At 34.9% G+C, this 21256-nt stretch overlaps 2 protein-coding genes across 4 annotated transcripts; both read left to right on the plus strand.

The window, feature by feature from the left end:
• Nucleotides 1-436: 436 nt before the first annotated feature.
• LOC133174843 (uncharacterized) lies at nt 437-1640 on the plus strand. 2 transcript variants are annotated; one of them, XM_061309943.1, is made up of 2 exons: nt 437-600; nt 728-1640. In XM_061309943.1, exon 2 carries the CDS (start codon nt 735-737, stop codon nt 1518-1520), a length of 786 nt encoding a protein of 261 aa, XP_061165927.1. In that variant the 5' UTR covers nt 437-600; nt 728-734; the 3' UTR covers nt 1521-1640. The 2 variants fall into 2 exon arrangements, with proteins under 2 accessions (XP_061165927.1, XP_061165926.1); XM_061309942.1 differs by having other exon boundaries at nt 438-610; nt 728-1639.
• A 4129-nt stretch (nt 1641-5769) lies between these two features.
• Nucleotides 5770-13528, plus strand: LOC133174853 (uncharacterized). Of its 2 annotated transcripts, XM_061309953.1 has the most exons (7): nt 5770-5958; nt 9809-9914; nt 11182-11357; nt 11464-11500; nt 11594-11624; nt 12260-12509; nt 13092-13528. In XM_061309953.1, exons 1-7 carry the CDS (start codon nt 5907-5909, stop codon nt 13103-13105), a joined length of 666 nt encoding a protein of 221 aa, XP_061165937.1. In that variant the 5' UTR covers nt 5770-5906; the 3' UTR covers nt 13106-13528. The 2 variants fall into 2 exon arrangements, with proteins under 2 accessions (XP_061165937.1, XP_061165938.1); XM_061309954.1 differs by lacking the exons at nt 5770-5958; nt 9809-9914 and adding an exon at nt 10181-10208.
• The last annotated feature ends 7728 nt before the right edge of the window (nt 13529-21256 follow it).

Raw genomic sequence — 21256 nt, forward strand, 5'->3', positions numbered from 1 at the left:
GATCACTGTTTGTTATCTTCACCTTTTTCATTCAGTGGCATTCTGGTATCTGGTGAGGGTAATGATGAATGTTTTAATTCATTTACCCCCCCCCCCCCCAAAAAAAAAAAGGATGTGTTCTCTCCAAAGTCTGACAAGTTTACACACATAAAAGATCTCTGGCTACTTTATATTATTATCGGAGGCCACTTTTACTCAATGATCATCCAGCGATAATATTCCACTTTATTCTTCCGCCTTTTATTACAATAATACACCAGTTATGAAAATCTTATGTATCCCCGAAGTATTTAGTATTATTGAGTATTTAATAATAACGATAAGAAAATAGAGAGAGGGAAAAAAAATCAAAAACATGTACATGTATTTGGATAAGAACCTGTAGAAGATGTGTCCAAGCTCGAGGATTCATCGGTATAGATAGCAATGATTTGTATTTGAAAATGCAATTCAAAGCGGAATGACGTTACGTCCTGTTACTTATATAAAGGAAATTGTATTAGTATACAGCGGAAATTCTCGTGAATTTTACGTACATTCAGTCTAGCGATGTAAATATTGCTATCATGGACATGGAGGAAGGTGAAAACTGGCCCACTGGTACGTAAAAGTAAGCAGATTTCAGCCATTTGTGTCTTTCTGTTGCTTTGACAGGGTAAATCGTGTTCCAATACAGAGATGCTTTTTATCTTGGATTTCGAAATACTAGTATTGTGTCTTATTTCAGTACGACTATGGAGGAAGAGAGTGCTATAGGGGAGACTTGCTTGGAGTCGTGCTATAAACGATGCTTTGGCTACGGTCAGCATGATCTACAAACTAAAGATTCAAAGCGCGACAGATTTGCCAGTGGCTGTGAGCAATGTTGTGTTCGGACCTTTTCTTGTATCTGCTGTTTGCCTTGTTACGATGCTGTATGTGAACGCTGTTTGAAACACAATTTCTGCTACCAGTGTCTGCACTGCTCTTGTTTCTATAGCGAGGAGAAGGTCTTGCCTGACTGTGATACCACCCCAGGGCTAGTACGTCAAACCTCCACCAAGAGCTTGCAGGATAAATACGTTAGTCCCTGTGCCGCCTCCAATTTCAGTATTCTAGAACAACCAGGGGCAAGCAATGCAATGGCGAACAAGGACTCAGCCTTTGTGAACCCTGCATTTAAAACAAGTGCTCTACAGAAGTCCCAAAGCGACGGAAAATTAATCGTAAAAGCTGTCACCCACCAACCTCCCAGGCTTTCCTTACTCATCTCCAAAAAGAATCCGTATCAACAAATGCGCGACAGCATGCGTGACAGCACTGAAAGGATTACGGAGGGAAAAGAGTCCGAAGCTCCGGAGAAAGAGGACAAGGGAGAGTCTGATGAGGATGAAGAGGGAACTGAGGCGGAGGAGGTAGAGATACACGTGACCCTGGGAGATACAGGGGAAGAAGAAGTGAATACAGCGAAAATAGAACCGGAACCGTCAGATCTCAACACGAACGTCTTCATTAAGGACTTCCGGCAGACAACCGTCTGATGAGGGGCCATTCTAGGCTGTCTTGTTTATGTATTGTATTTGTAGTTGTCTGAGAGTAAGCATAATGGAACGTTTATTTATTTGCTGTTCGATGAGGCTTTATTGAGGCATGTATTACTAGGAATTCTTTTTTGAGCAGAAATTTTTAATTTTAAAAATTCTGATTTTTCAAAGAGGAAGTTTACACAGATTGTGTTAATTAATTTTAAGTCTCTGTAAATGATACAAAACCTTATTTCTGACTTCAGGAAGTTAAGTATGAGAATTTTTATTATTAGACAACACTATTGTTAACTCAGATAAAGGACCACAAGAAACGTAATAGGACAGAAAATAGTGAATTTAAACTAAGCCAATAGCTATAGATTTCTGTTCAAGTGACCCAAATAGTTGTGATCATAAGGAAACACAAGCTAAAAAGAGGAAGATTTTTTTTAGCGCAAGATCTACACGGATATTATATTTGACAATTTTAATAAGCGAAGTGTGATATCTATAATGCTTTTGTTCATAAATGTATGTATAGGATTTCGTTTCAAGTTTGCTTTCATAAAATAGCATTCATCAGTTTGAATAAAAACGAAATCTATGTGCATGATGATTATCCAATCGAATCATTGTTTCCTTCTTTCTCTAACATCAATATCCAAAATTTATTAGGAAGAACCTAGCTGTAAAATGCACTGGTGCTTGGGGACGGGACCCTCCCTCCTCCGCCTCCTACCACCAAGGGTTCTTTGACTTTTTAAATAGAATATTATTCTATGACATACGAAGGGTTATCAAAAAGTTCGTGGGCTGATGTGATAGAATTAGTACTATGCAGCGGGTGTTGATGAAATTTATGAGAAACATGAAACAACAAAACTTTATGAAGTGTTGAAATTTTCAGCTTGATACGTTAATAATTTGCCTAATTATCATTAAATACAAAAAACGCCATATGATCACCTGGCGCTGTCACCGTTGAGTTTCGTATCATCCGACAACGTCATTGTTTCTCAATGTCCACTCGCTCTGCCTCAATTCACCTTTTTATGACATTCCCTGGAGTTAAGTAAAGATTTAAACCTGTCTTGTTTATACGACTTTATAATGTTCTGAACAAGTAATTTCAATGTATAATATTGTAAAAGGATGTATACATAGGTGATGATACTCGCTTGATTATGCCACAATTTTCTTGTCGGAGTTCCATGTCAAACGCACACGAGTAGCGTCACTTTTTGACATGACTGACGGCACCCGAGATACAAATCGACAATTAATTGTTCGTCTCTTCTCTCTCTGAATCTTTTTCGGCATTTTAAAAACGGGTACATTTTATTTCTCTGTAGCCTGTTTAAACATTTCAGAGGTCTATGCCAGTTTTTCCAGGGGTAAAACGTTATAGAATGTACATCCCACCCCTCTTCTGACGTCATTTTTAACCCCTTAATTGTTTGGACATTTCATAAAAAAATTACCGATAAGATTTCATAAAACTTTAAAAGATCATTTTACAGAACAATTGTTTCATACCACATGATTGTTGGACTACTCAAAATAAAACAATTTTTCTCCTTTAGACTCGAGTAGAAATTACGTCGTATTTTGAGGTTGCACCGCCTGGTCATGCCATTGCTTACTAAACCATACATGATTTGTTAGAAAATAAGACTTATGATATTTAATTTATCTTATAGATAGAAAAGATGATGTTTACTGAATGTATCAAAATTCATAGATGTACCTAAAGCGGGTTTAATTTTATAGCGCTAGTCCACGAACTTTTTGATAACCCCTCGTACATGAAAAATAATAGAAAAACCCCAAATATGTAGCCTTAAACTAACCTTTTATAAAAATTCACACTCACTGATGTTAAAAGAGAAGTTCTCTTGTAGAAACATCAGATTATAATAGGATTGAAAAGATGTTTATACGCGCACATTGTTTATTGAAACTTTATTTACCCCCCCCCTCCCCAGAAGGTTGGAGGTTAATAGATGTTTTGTTCCATCGGTCCTACTTTTATGAATATGTAAGCGCGGTTGTTTTGCAACGCAGCCGGGTTCTGGATAGCGGCGGCGTATCAAGCCTTTGACTCTTGACAAATTCGATATTTTCAATGAAAAACAACTTTCTGTCCAGCACCATGAATACAATCCCACATAATTTCACAAAGAGTATATTCAGGAATTTCACAAATATACATCTTGTTTTGAACAGTTGGTAACACTACATGTACTTAATGTTTTGTAGTTTTATGTCACTTTGTAAGGGTAATGGTTTAATCATATCATTTTTAGCTCACCTCAACAAAGTTTGGGGAGCTTATGTAATACTCTCGGCGTCCCAGGTTAAAGTTTTTGGAGCAAATTTCTTTTCGAGTACTTCTATGTCCTATATTAATCAGAGATGCCTGGAGGATGCTTCTAGTATATTTCATTGTACCAGTCAAGGTTTCAGATGCTGCAATTTCAGCTGAAGAATGATCAGGTTATTGTTTTGTTTTTTTGGAGCAGGTTAAAGTTCTTGGAGCAGATTAAAGTTCTTGGAGCAGGTTAAAGTTCTTGGAGCAGGTCTCATTTCCAAGTAACAATAATATTGACCAAACTTGCATGGATAATACATCTAAAGATGCACACTACTGGATTTGCTTTGGATGCTGGATCTGACTTACATTTTCCGGTTGAGTGACCAGGTTAAAGTTTTTAGAGCAGGTCTCATTTCCAATTAACTTTAAGCCATATGTTGACCAAACTTGCATGGATGATACATCTAAAGATGCATGCTAGCAGGCTTGCTTCGGGTGCTGTATCTGACTGACATTTTCCAGATGAGTGACCAGGTTAAAGTAAACTATAAGGGCTATCTGAACCAAACTTGCATGGATGATGCATCACAGGATGAACACTCTCAAACTTGCTTCAGATGCTGGATATGACTTACATTTTCTGGATGAGTTTTAGGTAAGTCCATTCCCAAGTAACTGCAAGCCTTATCGGACCAAAACTGCATGAATCTTACATCTAGGGATGCACAACACTAGATTATTAGTATGGGACTTTGCTTTACTTAAAGACAACATTTGTTGAGGTGGCTCTGTAATCTCTGATTATCTATGTTTATTACACAGATTGGAATTACTTTATGTGACGTTATAGAGATAATAAGGTTGTACGTAAAAGTAACTGGTTATTTCACTTTACCGACAGACAAGCGTCTTCATCTATTCAAGTGTAAATACAAGAGGTTGCTTATTCAATATAAGTCATGTCCTTTATCCGGCCACCATAGTGGTAATGACTAATATGCAACAATTAAGGCGTTTTAAAACATGTTACATTAAAGTTTTGCAATTTAAAAAATAAATTCAAAACTATAACAATCCTTGTTCCAGTCAGATCCCCCGTAAAAGCGAGTAGCTCAGTAGCCACAGAGCTGATCCCCAAAGTTTCAAGTTAGGTGTAAAGTTTAAACCCACCCTGATCTTTGATCGTTTGATGCGTGTTACATTTCTTACCATTGGTAAAAAATACTATTATTAAACTCTTTGTGTTATTTTGCTTTAATGAAAAAATTGGCACTAAATACATCAAACAACTTTAAAAAATACAAGCAAGTGGTTCCACTCACACCCACAACTATTCCATGCGCTTTGATGGTGGAGTTTGGGAGAGATTCTACTATAATATATTATGGATAAGTGACTTTATTAATACGGGTAAATTTAATTGCCGTTAAAACCCATTTTTCCTCTCCTGAAAAGAGATTTGAGATATTCTGTGGGTTCATACCTTGTAAATTTGACCAAAGAAGAAGGCTAATTAAAAGGGGGCAGCCACCCCATTGGATCCTCCTATGAATCTTGCAGAGCGTAACAGGTAATAAAGTTTGATACCTGTCACTGCGATTTTTTAAATGCTTGTTCTTTTAATAAATAAAATTTTGTTTCAGTTTTTAACTGGTAATACAAGCGAGATAATTACGTGTGTTGACTGATTCACAAATTTGTAACGATATATTACAAAAGAAACCAAACACTTGCAGGCACTACGGCAAGGACAAGCTCTAGGTAACCTGTACAGTTCGATGTACATTTACATTGCAGTCCATTTCCAGAACAATTTCTCCCTCCTCCTTCTTCTACGACCTTGGAAAGACTTTACGGTCTTATTAAATTGCCTTTTCTTATGCCATCATTGCATTAATGATATAATTGTGGAAACAATTCATTCATGCATAGCTGTGACGATATATGGCTAATTTCGCCCTGGTTTCGTGTATCGTTTTTGTCTCAGATTTCGCACGGATACAGGATGTTTAATTAAAACAGAACTTGGATTGTTTGTAACACCCGGTGTAGGACTATATGGTCATCATTACCTGGTCCGGAGAGCTATGGAGACTTATTTATGGTCCGTCCTTTTTCTTCTTATTTACCTTGTTAGAGGTACGTGCGGTTTATCTTTGTCTCTTAAACTTTAAATATGAATATTGACTGACATACTATCGAGCCACGCCTTTAAAGAGGAAGAGACATTGTACTTTTTAACCACCAATCTCTAAATGTTAAATGTGCACTTTTTAAGAATATAATAATCAAATAATGTACAAAGAAGTTATAAATTTGACTTAATATGCAACTAATAATTTTTCTTAACCGTAAACTGAGTTTCTAAACATTATACAATTTTTTTTATTGACTTAAAAACATTTGAACAAGTTTTTTGTGGTATATCGATGATTTAATACTCATACTCAGAAATCGAATTACAGCTCTAAATTTAAGGCATATGCGATCAAATTATATATTTTGTTTGGATCAGCTGTTGCATAATCAATTGAAGGTTTGTTTCTTGTTCAGACAATATACACACACGTGTTTCTGTGTATTAATTAATGACTACTTCAAGTGTCAAGTGGTCCAGGCTTGTGTAGTGGAGGGTTGGTATAGACAAAGTCAGTCAAGGAAGTAATTAGCAGGTAATGGTCAAAAATACAAGCTATAATTACACGAATAAGGTGTAGAGGTCTACACAGCCGTAAATGTGTTACAACCAGACAAAATTTACATCGAAGACAATACACTTTTTATATTTAATTTTAGAAATATGTTAGAACAATTATGTGATTGTAAAAATTATTATTAAAACATTATGACTAAATTCTTTATATTAATTCAACCAGACAATATAAACTTCACAATTTTATGGTTATAAAAATGATACATTTGGACTATATTCTCTATATTAATTCGACCAGACAATATAAACTTCACAATGAACCGTATTAAATTTCAAACAGACTGTTCTTTAAAGGATTTCTCATGACCCCCGACAATTTTCATGGCGGTTCGTGTTTTCTTATAAAACACGTCACTAAACAAAACTTCAGAAATGTAAAGAAACCAAACACTACGAAAAAGAGAAAAAAAAACCCCATTAATCCTTTATGCCTAGAGCTATAGGGTCCCGAATAAATAGGAATGAATTTTTATATTGATTAATTTCCCGTAGAAAACATATGTTGGTACGCATTGACCAGTAATTTAAGTGTCTGTCGGTGCTTGGGGTTTTCCAGTATTTTTTTTTTTATTTACTTAAGTAAATGTTTTATATATTGATTGACCTATGTATAGCTGTTAACTACTAGACTCAGTCTGCAACACGTAGACTACAGGTACTTGGTATAAACAAGTTACATGTAAATGTTAATCACTCAATATAATAACAATTTTATTCATGGTTTTCAAAAAAGACCTGTTAATTTTAAAGTGTGGTTATGTATAACTAACAATTCTCAAGACTATCACAATGACCTTGTTCTTAATAATACTTTTTTATTCATTTTCTCCGTATGTAAATGACATTGTAGGTAATGATATTTTAGTTCATTTTTTGCTCATTTTCTCCTAACTTAAGGAGGCTGGGGGTCAACAAATTAACCATCGGATAATACTTAATTTTTTAGGTATGATATCTTAAGTTGTCAACTTTCATTTGGCAAAGAAAAATTTCATAAATTTTAGTTTTAAAATTTGATCATTTTTGTATATCTTGATGTGGAGCTCTTCTTCTAAAGGAGATCAATATAGTCTGAAAATGGCCACAACCACCCAGCCTTCTTAATGGCATACGACTATATAATACAGGCCCGTAGGAAGCAATTTCAGTTTTTTTTTTTTGGGGGGGGGGAGGGGGGGCACAGTCATACATTTTCAGTTGAGGTGGCACTACCAAAAATTTCCCAACAAGCAAAAAAAAAAAAAAAAAAAAAAAAAAAAAAAAAAACAGGTCATCAACCACCCAAAATTCCTAAAATTCCTTGACAAGCAAAAAAAAAGGTCATCAGGCGATTTTATTGAGGGGGCACAAGTATATAGTATCTATGTTTACTATAGTTATCTATATATCGGCAAAATATTGGGGGAGGGGGGCCGCCCCCCCCCCCGTGCCCCCCCCCCTCCCCCGGTTCTTACGGCCATGTAATATACAAATGTTTGTATTTTTTTTTCAGAGCAGACTAATGAACTTTTATATAATGTTTCTTTTTTTGGGGATAAGAGCTAAATAAATAAAAAGCTCTTGTGTCACAATATACATTTGAAATGTTTAGATTCTTAAAGAGGCTGGGGGGTCAACAAATTAACCATCGGATATAACTTAATTTTTTAGGTATGATACGAGGGGCTTTTGAAAAGCTCTGAGAACTGCTTGCTAAAATATTAACCATTTCGCGGAAGTTAATAAGTTTGATGCCATTTAAAAGAGCTGGAAAATTTGCGCTTATATCAACGTCATTTTCTTATATTTATGACGTAATAACTCCAAAAATGACGTCAGAATCTCGAATGTTTAGCATACTGAAAAGTCGCGTTTTTTGTCCGCATGAGAACATCGAATATTTTTTGTCAAAGGCTTCTTTGAAAAGATATTTTAAAGAAAATTTGCATGGCTGTAACAATGGTACGGTAAATCAGCAATTCAATATTTTATTTTTTTTGCTTGGTTAATAAGCACGGTAATGTTATCTTAGGCATCCACAAAAGATTTTTATTTATATGATATAGCTGGATTTTCGATCTATTATATAGCTCTCCACTATATTAAATAAAGATATTCTATATAAAACCGAAGTGTAACAATGCAGTTTTCCACAAATGTATCTTGAGTATCAAGACTCTTGCTGTTTACGAATTAGACGCACGAAAGTCTTCCCCCGGACTTGTTTCTGTGCGCATTTTTTCACATTATTTCAACTTCGGCGATCCAAAACTCACTATTGCTTTTGACTTTCGACTCAAAAATATAAATCTGAGTTTCATTGCCATATACAATCTTATTTATTTTCCATGATTTAAAATTTTCGAACATATCGAGTTACGGTGGGGTTAGAACTACACCGGCGCCATTTTGGTTTTTACGAGAAAATATAGGACGCCTTAGCTTAACCTCTCTTGATTTTTAATCGTTCCCGCAAAATTGGTTAAAACATCTGACGAATTAATGCCAGCAAATTCTGTAACACCGTCCACTATTCTCCTGTGATTGTAAACTTTGTCATTTACATACAGCAGCGTCTTTTTTACCAAATATTTTGCGCGAGATTCGATAATAACATGCTATGTTTGACACACGCTTAAACCACCTTAGAACTATAGGAGCTCCTGAATATAACTCCATATAATAGACTGTAGTCTATGTAAACATTTTTCCAACTGTCAGTTGTGTCCGTTAGCGTGCATCCGAGTAATGAACAAAAGTTGACTTTAAAATTTTACTTCATTGAAATTGAGTCTCTTGTTACGTCATTTTTATGGTCATTATGCTAGACATTCGAGATTCTGACGTCATTTTCGGAGTTATTACGTAATAAAAATTACAAAGTGATGTCACCGTATGTGTATATTTTTGTGATCTGTCCAATGATATCATATTCAGTAATTTCTGTTAAACGGTTAAATTTTTATCAAACAGTTCTCAGAACTTTTCAAATGCCCCTCGTATCTTAAGTTGTCAACTTTCATTTGGCAAAGAAAAATTTCATAAATTTTAGTTTTAAAATTTGATCATTTTTGTATATCTCGATATGGAGCTCTTCTTCTAAAGGAGATCAATATAGTCTGAAAATGGCCACAACCACCCAGCCTTCTTAAGGTTTCCTGCATCCTTAATGTTCATAATTTCGGAGTATTTGCATTTTGACAAAAATATTGTCTGCCTGGTGTGATTATTTATTTTTATAACATAATACTGGGACAACACTCATACTCTACTTTTTTTAATCGTGTCCCCTATCAGAATGCCATGGAGATTCCTATACAGTGACGGGACTCGTGGTTTCCTCAGTATGCGCAGTGGCACTGTTTATCGTCGTCATTATCGTCGCTATCTTATTCACCGTATGGTAAGTGTTCAAGCTTATCGTCGCTATCTTCTTCACCGTGTGGTAAGTGTTCAGGCTTATCGTCGCTATCTTCTTCACCGTGTGGTAAGTGTTCAGGCTTATCGTCGCTATCTTCTTCACTGTGTAGTAAGTGTTCAGACTTATCGTTGCTATCTTCTTCCCCGTGTGGTAAGTGTTCAGGCTTATCGTCGCTATCCTCTTCACTGTGTAGTAAGTGTTCAGGCGTATCGTCGCTATCTTCTTCCCCGTGTGGTAAGTGTTCAGGCTTATCGTCGCTATCTTCTTCACTGTGTAGTAAGTGTTCAGACGTATCGTCGCTATCTTCTTCCCCGTGTGGTAAGTTTTAAGGCTTATCGTCGCTATCTTCATCACTGTGTAGTAAGTGTTCAGGCTTATCGTAGCTATCTTCTTCACTATGTACTAAGTATTCAGGCTTATCGTCGCTATCTTTTTCACCGTGTGGTAAGTGTGCAGTCTTGTACGTTTTCATCAACCAGATTAAGTACTGTGGATATATCAAAATAAAACAAAAAAAATAAAAAATAAAATTTATGCAAACCGATTGTGATGACATAAGTAACACACTTACTGCATATTAAGCATCTGTCTTCCAAACATCAATTCATCTTTGTTACGAATCTCCAGATTTCGTTTTTTTTTTTTCATTCACTTGTTGATTAGATTAATTAACATATAAAAAGAAAATTTTCTGTCTCCCTGGAAATTGCATAATTTTTTTAAAATCCATTTCCATATCCTTGCCGACATGCTCCTGATTTGTTACCATAATGTAGTCATTTTGAATTAATTTACAGTTGCTGTTTATAATCTTAAAGTGTATTTCCAAAAGTAGAATTTTTTTTCCTTTGTAACCCTAATGATTAGAACATGCTGAAACAGACCATTTTAATGCAATATGTACGCCCTTTAAGCCAGCTGTGAGCCTGGTTTTCAAGTATAATGAGCAGATTCTTTGGCAGAAGTATTTTGATTCATTCAAATACATGTAGAATTTTCTTACTAACACATATCCAAAATAATAGTTTGTCTTGTCTTTATAATCGACCACGTAAAATATCAGTAACTTTTATCTGATGTGTTGTTTTATTTTAGAATGTATTTGTTTTTAAATTCTAAACAGATGTAAATAATCGAGTGTTCATTTTCAATCCTCCAAAATCTAAATAACTCAACGAAAAATGTAAAATGTTCAGTCTAAAAAAAATGCGCATACAAAAGCAAAATGTAGAATATTTAATAATTTCAGGGCTGATTTCTTGAGAAAATACTATAAAAAGCGAGGAATTGATAAGTCTCCAAGAATAACGTACATAAAGCAGCGCCCCCACAGCATTAAAGGCACCATGTCTAAAGAACAGGAAAAACAGATGCAGCTGCAAGCCCAACAGAAACTCCGACCCAAACTCCCCAACACCTGGAGGGGTAAGTATCCAAAGGCCAGCTTTTCAAATAAAAGTAAATTCAGCAAGGGTTGTCTTTCCTTTTCCAGTTGCTCGCTAAATGTTGCTTCTCCTTCCTGGTTTTGTAGCTGCAACAGAACAGCAACCACCGCAACAGCAAAACGGGTGAGCAAAATCAACTTATGTTTTTTCCCTGTACTTATCTACATACCTTAACATAATCAAAATTTATAATATCAACCATTTTTTTCTTTTCAGAAATTTGGACGGACATTTTGGAACTTACACGGTATGTTTGCGTCAAGTTTAATTTGGAATAAAAAGATCTTGCACTTCGTAATCCAGACCCACGCTTTTCAAATGAAAGTAGAAAGTAACCACGTTTAAAATTGCAAATTAATACATGATGAACAAATATATTCCCTTCTTTGATGCCTATATTCACTTTCTGAAATGGGTCATTTCCCATTTAGTTTTATATAGTGCTTTTCATATATTTACAAGCAGACTCGTAGCAACGTTTTTCAAAAAGGAAGGAAAGGGGGAGGGCAAGCCTCCAAAAGAATTGGACAAGAAAATGACGAAATTCAAAAATCCTATTTTGGTGGGTAGGGGTAGTGATGGGACATAGAACTTTCTCTAACATTTCCGTTATTTTTTTATGCTAAAATTTACCAGACTACGACCTTACTTCAACCCAAAAAAGGGGGGGGGGCAAACAGCCTTTAAAAAAAATTCATATTCAAACTACATAGAAAAGCCCCCCCCCCCCTCCTCCAGTTCTACAGACCTGAAATGACTCTCATTACTAGTATTTTCTTACGCATTTGTGACATTGGTTAGGCAATAACTTAAAAGTTGACAGAATTTAATTATAGAATTGTTTTTTCCGTTTGTGATTGTGATAATTCCTCTTACCCGCAGACGACAGGGGATTTCCATTTTGGTACTGAGGATTTCGTGGAGGATCAGTACGCTACGGTACAAAAATCTGCGGTTGTCATGGAGATGAAAGAGGACTTGGGACCGCATTCTGTCCGTAACTACGAAAGTGTCATGGATTTACCCGAGGAAACTCCCGAAAGGCCAACCAATCGGACAAGCCAACACAGCCACTTAGAGCTTATAAACCCTTCTGAGATGGTCGAAATCCCTCTGCACAAAGAAGAGAAATGTAAATTATTGTTATTTCTTCTCTCTCTAGACAAGTTTTACATAGATATTAGCAAAGCGTAAATTGTTCTTTATTTCCGCCTAAAGCTACAATGGATCTGGCAAAATATTACAACCTTAATACATTTTATAAAATACTTGGACTACAGTCAGAACAAGCTACCACATTTTACTTGTAAAGGCTTTTGAAACCTTTTATTGTTCTGCTTTAAAGATTGAAAATGGAAATTTTTAGACCGACGATTGTTTCCGATAAATGAACTACAGTAAAACCACTTGTTTCCAGGAATAAATTCAGAAGCGACAAGTACACAAAACATTCAGTGATCTAATTGCATGTATTTTGAAATCAAATAATCTTGTTATAGAAGTTTTCACACAACATATATATCATATTGTTTGCATGTTCATCATTCGCTATTGCAATAATCACCACATAAGAGTCAATTTATAACGCTTTTCCTGCAGATGTACAGAATGATAATATACAATTCATTGACACTGTGTCATCCGTTGACAATATCCTAGTATCATCAGACCGCCATTTGTTCGTCTGTAACGCTAAATTACTTTTTTTTTGCAGCCACTCATTTCTGATAAGATCCGTCAGTGTCCAGGCCGGCGGCTGGGGGTGACGAATCCATGTTCGCTGGGCCAGTGACTTGTGTCAAACAACATCATTACATGCCTAGTATTGCCATAATGTCATCCAGGGACTATGTTCGTGTATATCTAATCTGTTTGTTCATACACATTTTATTGTGAATATCGGCAACCCGAGTAAAACGAGGGGCTATATTTTATACTCTTTGTTGACTAACGGAAATTATGGACAACAATGGGTCGCTGTGGTGTTTTTTCGCCATTTATATATATCTTTTCATTCCTGATCTATCAGTGATCTTTAAGTGCAGAATGTTGTCAATGTTTTGATATGCTTGTTGTATACTGCCTCCCTGGTTTAATAATTCAGACATTTATATGTCTTCTGATGAAGTAAAAATTCATTTGAAAAACAAATACGATTTTTTTGTTGTTGCTTCAAAAAGGTATGAAGTTCATATAGAAACTGAAACAAAATAAAACACTGCATCAAGTTCGTAATTTTTTAAGCCATATCAAATCAAAAGGTGCATGAATGAATAGCAAATTTTTACTCTTACTGCTGTCCTGCGGTTCATTAACGCTTCCTACTGAGGATTCTGGGATATCCGGATATACATTTGAAACAACTTATGGGTATTTACCTAATACACAGTTCAACCTTTCATATAAATTCACAAAAGAGGAAAACAAAATAAATTTGATTAATTTAATCTGCAAAACAATTCAGAAAAAACAAGATGTGTTTGTGAAACACTGATGCCCCCGTATGGCAACCTATAGCAAAGGTTAAACTTTCTCAAATGCAAATCATATATGTTGGTACCCAAAGTAAGGTCTTGTCTCGAGGAATATACCTGTGAAATATGAAAACCCTAGAAGCAAGCATTGAATAGATATGGAAAAGGTTAACTTTTTTTTTTAAAAGTATGTCAAACATCAAGGTCAAATGGTCAAAATTAATGGTGCCCAATGAAAGGCCTTCTCCCAAGAAATACACAGGTGAAATATGAAAGCCGCAGCACCAATCATACAAAAGTTATGACCAAGGTTAAAGTTTTTCAAAAGTAGGTCAAACTCCAAGGTCAAAGGGTCAAAGATGTTGGTATCCAAAGGAAGGTCTTGTCACAAGTATTACACATGTGAAGTATGGAAGCCCTAGCACCAACCGTTGAAAAGTTATGACCAAGGTTAAAGTTTTTTCAAAAGTAGGTCAAACTCCAAGGTCAAAGGGTCAAAGATGTTGGTATCCAAAGGAAGGTTTTGTCACAAGGATTACACGTGTGAAGTATGAAAGCCCTAGCACCAACCGTTGAAAAGTTATGACCAAGGTTAAAGTTTTTCAAAAGTAGGTCAAACTCCAAGGTCAAAGGGTCAAAGATGTTGGTATCCAAAGGAAGGTTTTGTCACAAGGATTACACATGTGAAGTATGAAAGCCCTAGCACCAACCGTTGAAAAGTTATGGCCAAGGTTAAAATTTGGTAAAATTTTGCAAAACTGGGTCAAACTCCAAGGTCAAGGTCAAAAGGTCAAATATGGTGGTACCCCAAGAAAGGTCTTGTTACAAGGAATATACAACTGAAATATGAAAGCCATAGCTCCAAACAATCAAAAGTTATAGGCAAGGTTAAAGTTTTTGCGGACAAACAGACAAAAAGACAGACTGACGGACGGACAGGGCAAAAACTATATATCCCCAAATCTTCGATACGGGGGGCATAAAAACAATTTTCATGCAAAAGAAAACCATAATAACATTATGAATAACTCCTTTTTTATCTTAAAGCTGAACATGATTCGTAAAAGCAATGTGTCCGCCATTTTTGTTCGGATTCTCGCTATATCTGAGGACCCCTATATAAAGGGCCTGACTTGGACACTGTTCAGTATAATAAGTCGACACCGGTGTAGACGGACGTATGCTATACAGCACTCGGTAGTGACAAAAATAACTGTAATACCTCGTCTAATGCTGGAAAGTAGATACAAAAGAAACTTACAATTATAGTTGTACAGGTCAGTGCATTATACAAACAAACACAGGTACATGTAACTACAATAAAATGTAAACAAAGGTAATGCAAGATAACCAGCACGAACACGGGTCGCCATTCCACGCCGATTCCTGTGACAATAAAGCAGTCAGGTGTAACGAATGCGAAGAGTATACCCTGGTGTTGATGTATCGTAGATATAATATTGAAAATGGCGTATGCCTATTTACGAGTCGTGTTCAGCTTTAAGCCACAAAAGATATTCTATAATTTACATAAAATATGTATATATTTATCAAATTGAGCATGAAATGTACAGATGAGCAAATGATCATTGGCCTCTTATGTTAGTACACATGTATTTCGAATAATAAATTCCAGTCTAAGATTAAAGAATTTAATGAAGTAAATTCTGAATTTAAAAGAGGGAGTTTAAAAAATGTTTTCTGTCCAAAAAAAAAAAAGAAAAGAAAAGAAAAAAAGACGTCGGTTCAAAATGGGACTTGAAAACATTTTTTTCGACCCCAATTCGGCTCAAGAGTGAAAATTAAAATTCCAAAACCTTATTGCACATCTGCAGGACACCTCCAATCATCTTGCAAAAAATGATATGGCTACTGTGTAAAATGTATGAAGAGTTCTGGGAACCAGGTTTTTGTAAAATGATAAAAAAAAAAAATTTTACAACCCCCGTTTGACCCCTAAGGTGAAAACGAAAATTCCGAAACCTTGTTGCACATTTACAGGACATCACAAATCATCTTTCAAAAGATGATCTGGCTACTGCGTAAAACGTATGAGAACCAGGTTTTTGTAGGAAAAAATGTAATTATTGACCCCCATTCGGCCCACAAGGTAAAACTGAAAATTTAGAAATCTTATTGCACTTTTACATGACACCATCTATCGTATTCCAAAAGATTAATTGGTTATGCTTAAAATACAAGAGGAGTTTGAGAAAGAAGATAGTGTGAATGGAATTGTATAGATCTTCCTTAAGTATGTATGGAATGCCTGGACTGTCGTATCATGGTAAAATAAAATTTATCACTATGTGATGTACTTTTAAAATTACATGATGTGCTTTTGTCATTATGTAATGTGCTTTTGTCATTATGTACTATGCTTTTATCATTATGTGGTGTGCTTTTGTCATTTTGTGGTGTGCTTTTGTCATTGTGTGGTGTGCATTTATCATTATGTGCTTTTTTATTATGTGGTGTGCTTTTGTCATTATGTGGTGTGCATTTATCACTATATGATGTGCTTTTATCATAATGTGGTGTGCTTTTTTCATTACGTGTTGTGCTTTTATCATTATGTGATGTGCTTTTGTCATTATGTGAAGTGCTTTTGTCATTATATGATGTGCTTTTGTCATTATGTGGCGTGCTTTTGTCATTAATGTGGTGTGCTTTATGTGACTATGTGGTGTACTTTTGTCATTATGTGATATGTTTTTATCATTATGTGACTATGTGGTGTGCTTTTATCATTATGTGACTATGTGGTGGTCTTTTGTCATTATGTGATGTGTTTTTTATTATTATGTGACTTTGTGGTGTACTTTTGTCATTCTTTGATGTGTTTTTATAATTATCTGACTATGTGGTGTACTTTTGTCATTATGTGATGTGTTTTTGTCATTATGTGGTGTGCTTTTATCATTATGTGGTGTGCTTTTGTCATTATGTGACTATGTGGTGTACTTTTGTCATTATGTGATGTGCTTTTGTCATTATGTAGTGTGCTTTTGTCATTATGTGGTGTGCTTTTATCATTATGTGACTATGTGGTGTACTTTTGTCATTCTGTGATGTGTTTTTATCATTATGATATGTATAGGTAATGGCTATTGAAATACATGATCTAATGAAATATGCACATCAAATAATAAAGATTGATTGATTGTATGTTGTTTTACGTCCCATTCGAGAATTTTTCACTTAGGGTGAATTCACCATGCATCGGACACCCTCGCACTTCAGCAAGTTCTAGCGATATCGCTACCGACCGAACATTATCAAAATGGAGCTAACATGTAGTATGTGGTTAAAATATAAATTTTTGACACAATCGTGCCCTTTTTATTGAGAAAATATAATTAAGAAACGATTTTTTCGAAATAAGTCAGAATTCACCATGGATCGGACAATATTCACCATGCATCGGACATACGATATTTAAACCAGAAAAATATCATACCTTGATCTCGGTGCTTTAAAATTAGTGATATCGAAACATTTTTATCTTTTATTTAAAAATTAATCTTCTAATTAAATTTGAATGACTATTTCGATCCACAAATATGAAGAGATTTTAGTTGCATCACATCGCCTTAGAAAGGCTTTACAATGCTAGTAATATGGAACTCGCGCCTTTGTCTCGTGGGTTATAATCAGCTAGTTGAAAGAAATAAATTGAGTATACTTCTAGTCGTCATATATCGATAATTTGTATTTTCACTGAAAATTTAGAGTTTCTATTTTCTATTTCCGTAAAAAACAGCTGTCATTTGGGTTTTACATGAAAATAGAAGTGATTACCCATGCATCGGAAAGTGTCCGATGCATGGTTAATTTGTGTCCAACGTACGGTGAAATAAATATACTAGTTAAAAACAACTCTAAAATATATTATACAAACATTGAAGTAAAATTTTTGAAAAATTTCTGTAATATTATCAATCATTGGCAAATTTTACCAAGGTCCGACCCGTTCCGTTGACGTCTATTTAAAAGAACGACAACTCTAAAAATTGCAACATCGTAAAAATCTGGTTACACCCCTTTGATGATGCAAAATATGACGTAATTTCAAGGCCATTCTTGTGGTATTTTTATCACAACATGAAAATAAAAATCGACATCATTAAAAAGTTTAATTCTTCACCTTCAAGACAGAAACAAGTAAAAACACGGAGAGACTCAGGTTCAATGAAAGTTTATTGCTTAAAGTTGTTCGAAGCAAGGTATGTGGCTCTAAATTCGCTCTTGAGTACATCTTGACCTATGATTTTAACAAGAGGAATATAAAATAAATTATTTAAAAAATTGAAATAAGAAATGTTTTATATTGAAAAGTATATTGCAAATATATAAAAAAGATAAAATAAGCAGATTTTTTCATCAACTTACTTTTTTTTCTTGAAATGAATTTCATAATTCCACTAGAATGTGTAGGGGGACATTTTCAACCATGTAAAAATAAAAGTCAAATATACGGCGATAATACCTTGTACACAGAATATCTTCATTCACTACTGTTTAGGAAGGATAAAATTAACATACAAAAGTATTTTAATGCACATTATGTCTAAAATAGAAGAAAAATAGGAATTTATTTCTTCTCATATTTTGAACGTAACGTCTGTCAGACTCAATACACCGGGTACATTGTTATAAAATGGGCCATTGTTTATGCAAACTATTTTATCTTTCTTGTCTACTGATAGAAAATTTACCTGTTTATCAATTAAGTGATCGCAGATTCAACAGAGAAGCACGTGTGCTTAGAAATTAACAAATCTGTGGGATGCTTCCTGTGTCTGTCATGGCAAGTGGACGTTACGTTCTATTTTAAGAATGGAGCTCGGAGATGCTTCTTCTTATACATTTGACTTAAAGGTTATAAATATTTAAATTTTCTCCAGTGTTCTATGCAAATGTGTTTACATTTCGATAAGAAGAGCTACAGAGAGAGCCCGAGAAGCCACGAACGTTTGTCTGTCAAGTGTTACGTTACACAAAGTATGTTACGTTCATGAAAATATAAGTTGTCTTTATCCTAGATTTTAAACACATATCATCAAATATTGTCAGCTGGTAGGTGTATTTTGGATTTTTTTTTAAATATGAACTTGCACGCTCTTCATCACTACATAAACACTTAAAATTTGACATTTCTTACATAACGCACCAATTGACAGACATTGCCTGAATACTATCGTAACGGTGACGGACAAAACGAACGTCTGTTCATGTTACGTGAAACAAACGGGTGCATTCAGATTTATACGTTCAGTGAATTAAACCAAAAAGTATTTTTATTTAAGAATATTAGTGTATCATAAGGCAAAATTTGTCTTTATAACTTAAACAATACAATTTTGTAGTTGTTTTCTTGCAGTTTTAAAAACGAGTCTGTCAGGGTTACGTGCATCCGTACATGTTACGATATAGGTTTGATCTATATGAAATAATTTATTTTTTAAAATTTCATTAGTATTTTCATAAATAATAATGTCTTGTGTATTATAATTTCCAAGAATAAAAGATAAGCTTTGAATGATAAATTTTATTGGCTCATTTCAAACAAGTATTGCTCAAGAAATATCGTAACATGACAGACATGGTGGAAATTTTGTATGTTACAAAGCGTATAGCAGAGATTTATTTTTTAAAAATTCAAATTTAAAATCTATAAGGAATCAAAATTTGAATAATGTCCATTTCTTACGGCAACATTATCTTTTTGATAAAATTATGAAAGTTTATGGTTTATTTGGCTGGCTAAGTAAAGGAGTCTGTCAGTGTTACGATCATCAGTTTGTGCATCAAAAGTAGCTTTAAAATCTTTTTTCTTCTACGTAAGAATGAAAATTGTTTTTGCATTGTTTAAGGAATTGTTTAATTTTATTTTTTACAGATTATTTGTATTGTTAAGCATCAGAAATGTAATTTAATCATGTCAAGTTTTATCATACGTCTGTCATGTTACGTTATATGTCTGTCATGTGTTACGTGACACATATTTCAAACATTAATAAAATATTTATTTTTGACTTGATTATCTATTCAAACATTTTTTTGTCCTATTTAGAGTCAAAACCTCAAATACACATGAAGAAATCTAAGAAAAAACGTGTCTACAGAATTCTTTATTTGTCCTCCCAGATGTACTCAAGAGCGAATTTAGAGCCATGTGTCCGATGCATGGTTAACTCACCCTATATAGAGACGTCACCATTTACCGGTGAACTGGGCTTCAAATTTTGACCTTTACCCGGCACTCAGGGCCATTAAGCAGTGAGGGATCTTTATCGTGCCAACGCCTGCCGTGACACGGGACCTAGGTTTTTAAGGTCTCATCCGAAGGACCGCAACTTTCACTTCAAAGTGCCGAGCGCATGGCAAAGCTACCCATCTTTGATCGACTTAGGTCAGTCGCGGCCGCGATTTGAACCCACGACCTCCGGATCACGGGGCGAGCACTCTACCGACTGAGCTACCGTGAACGGTCAAATAATGAAGAAAGAACACTTCAGACATCAAATGCACTCCGCATAATGACAAATGAACATAACATAATGATAAAAGCACATCACATAATGACAAATGCACACCACATAATGATAAATGCAAAATCGTTGGGGGGGGGGGGGGGGGGCAAGGCCCTGTGACCAAGAGGGTGGATGGTAACATTAGTGGTTTGTGGTAAGGTCAGTCCTTCGTTAATAGCTATTTCGATCATTACTATAGTGGTACGATACATCGATACCATCCTTAATAAGTCCAGCTAATTGAATACTCGACTAACTGTTTGACCAAAAACTAGAAATAATTGATTGAAAATCTAATTTTCTTTAGTTGTTCGTTTAAAAGTGTAAAATTAGGTGGGAATCTATAGGGGTTGATATAGGGGTTGATAATACCTGCGTCTTCACATCACCCAATAGTGATCTTTTACGAGTAGTATAAACATCTTTTCTCAGAAATTTCCTTACCTTAATTTTAACCAGTTTTGCTTATTAGCATCTCTGGTACGAAGAAACGAAGATTTCAAACTTCATGGCTGCCACCCCATTATGCATTGAAAACGTGCTATCAATTAATTCAAATTAATAACACCATGTCTTTGACTGAGGGGTGTGATAGATTATATAAACCTTGGATGTGTTCCATTATTTGGACCACAGTAGTTATATATACATCATATGATAACGGGTCTTTCTGTAAGTAAGTGCCAAAATAAATCAGTCTACGTACAACTGAGATAAGAAAGGAGGACTGGATACGAGGAATTATACAGACACAGACCTTAAAAGTCTGTATCCTGGGCAAATCGGACAATGATGGATGAAGCCTTGCATAATCTTATAACACTAACTAGCCTGAGGAGTAAGAGAAATATCATTCACTCTCTCTAATT

The sequence above is a fragment of the Saccostrea echinata genome, unplaced genomic scaffold (assembly GCF_033153115.1).
Source record: "Saccostrea echinata isolate AGI-Se365-2 ecotype Australia unplaced genomic scaffold, CSIRO_AGI_Sech_v1 ptg000060l, whole genome shotgun sequence".
In the NCBI taxonomy this organism is placed as follows: domain Eukaryota; kingdom Metazoa; phylum Mollusca; class Bivalvia; order Ostreida; family Ostreidae; genus Saccostrea; species Saccostrea echinata.

What these genes read in the sequence shown, in the direction of transcription:
- LOC133174853 (XM_061309953.1), top strand. Translation starts at nt 5,907, where the DNA reads ATGGAGACTTATTTATGGTCCGTCCTTTTTCTTCTTATTTACCTTGTT. An exon ending in GCTATCTTATTCACCGTATG is followed by an intron (nt 9,915 to 11,181) that starts GTAAGTGTTCAA and finishes TAATAATTTCAG; the next exon opens with GGCTGATTTCTTGAGAAAAT. An exon ending in ACTCCCCAACACCTGGAGGG is followed by an intron (nt 11,358 to 11,463) that starts GTAAGTATCCAA and finishes CTGGTTTTGTAG; the next exon opens with CTGCAACAGAACAGCAACCA.
- LOC133174843 (XM_061309943.1), top strand. Translation starts at nt 735, where the DNA reads ATGGAGGAAGAGAGTGCTATAGGGGAGACTTGCTTGGAGTCGTGCTAT.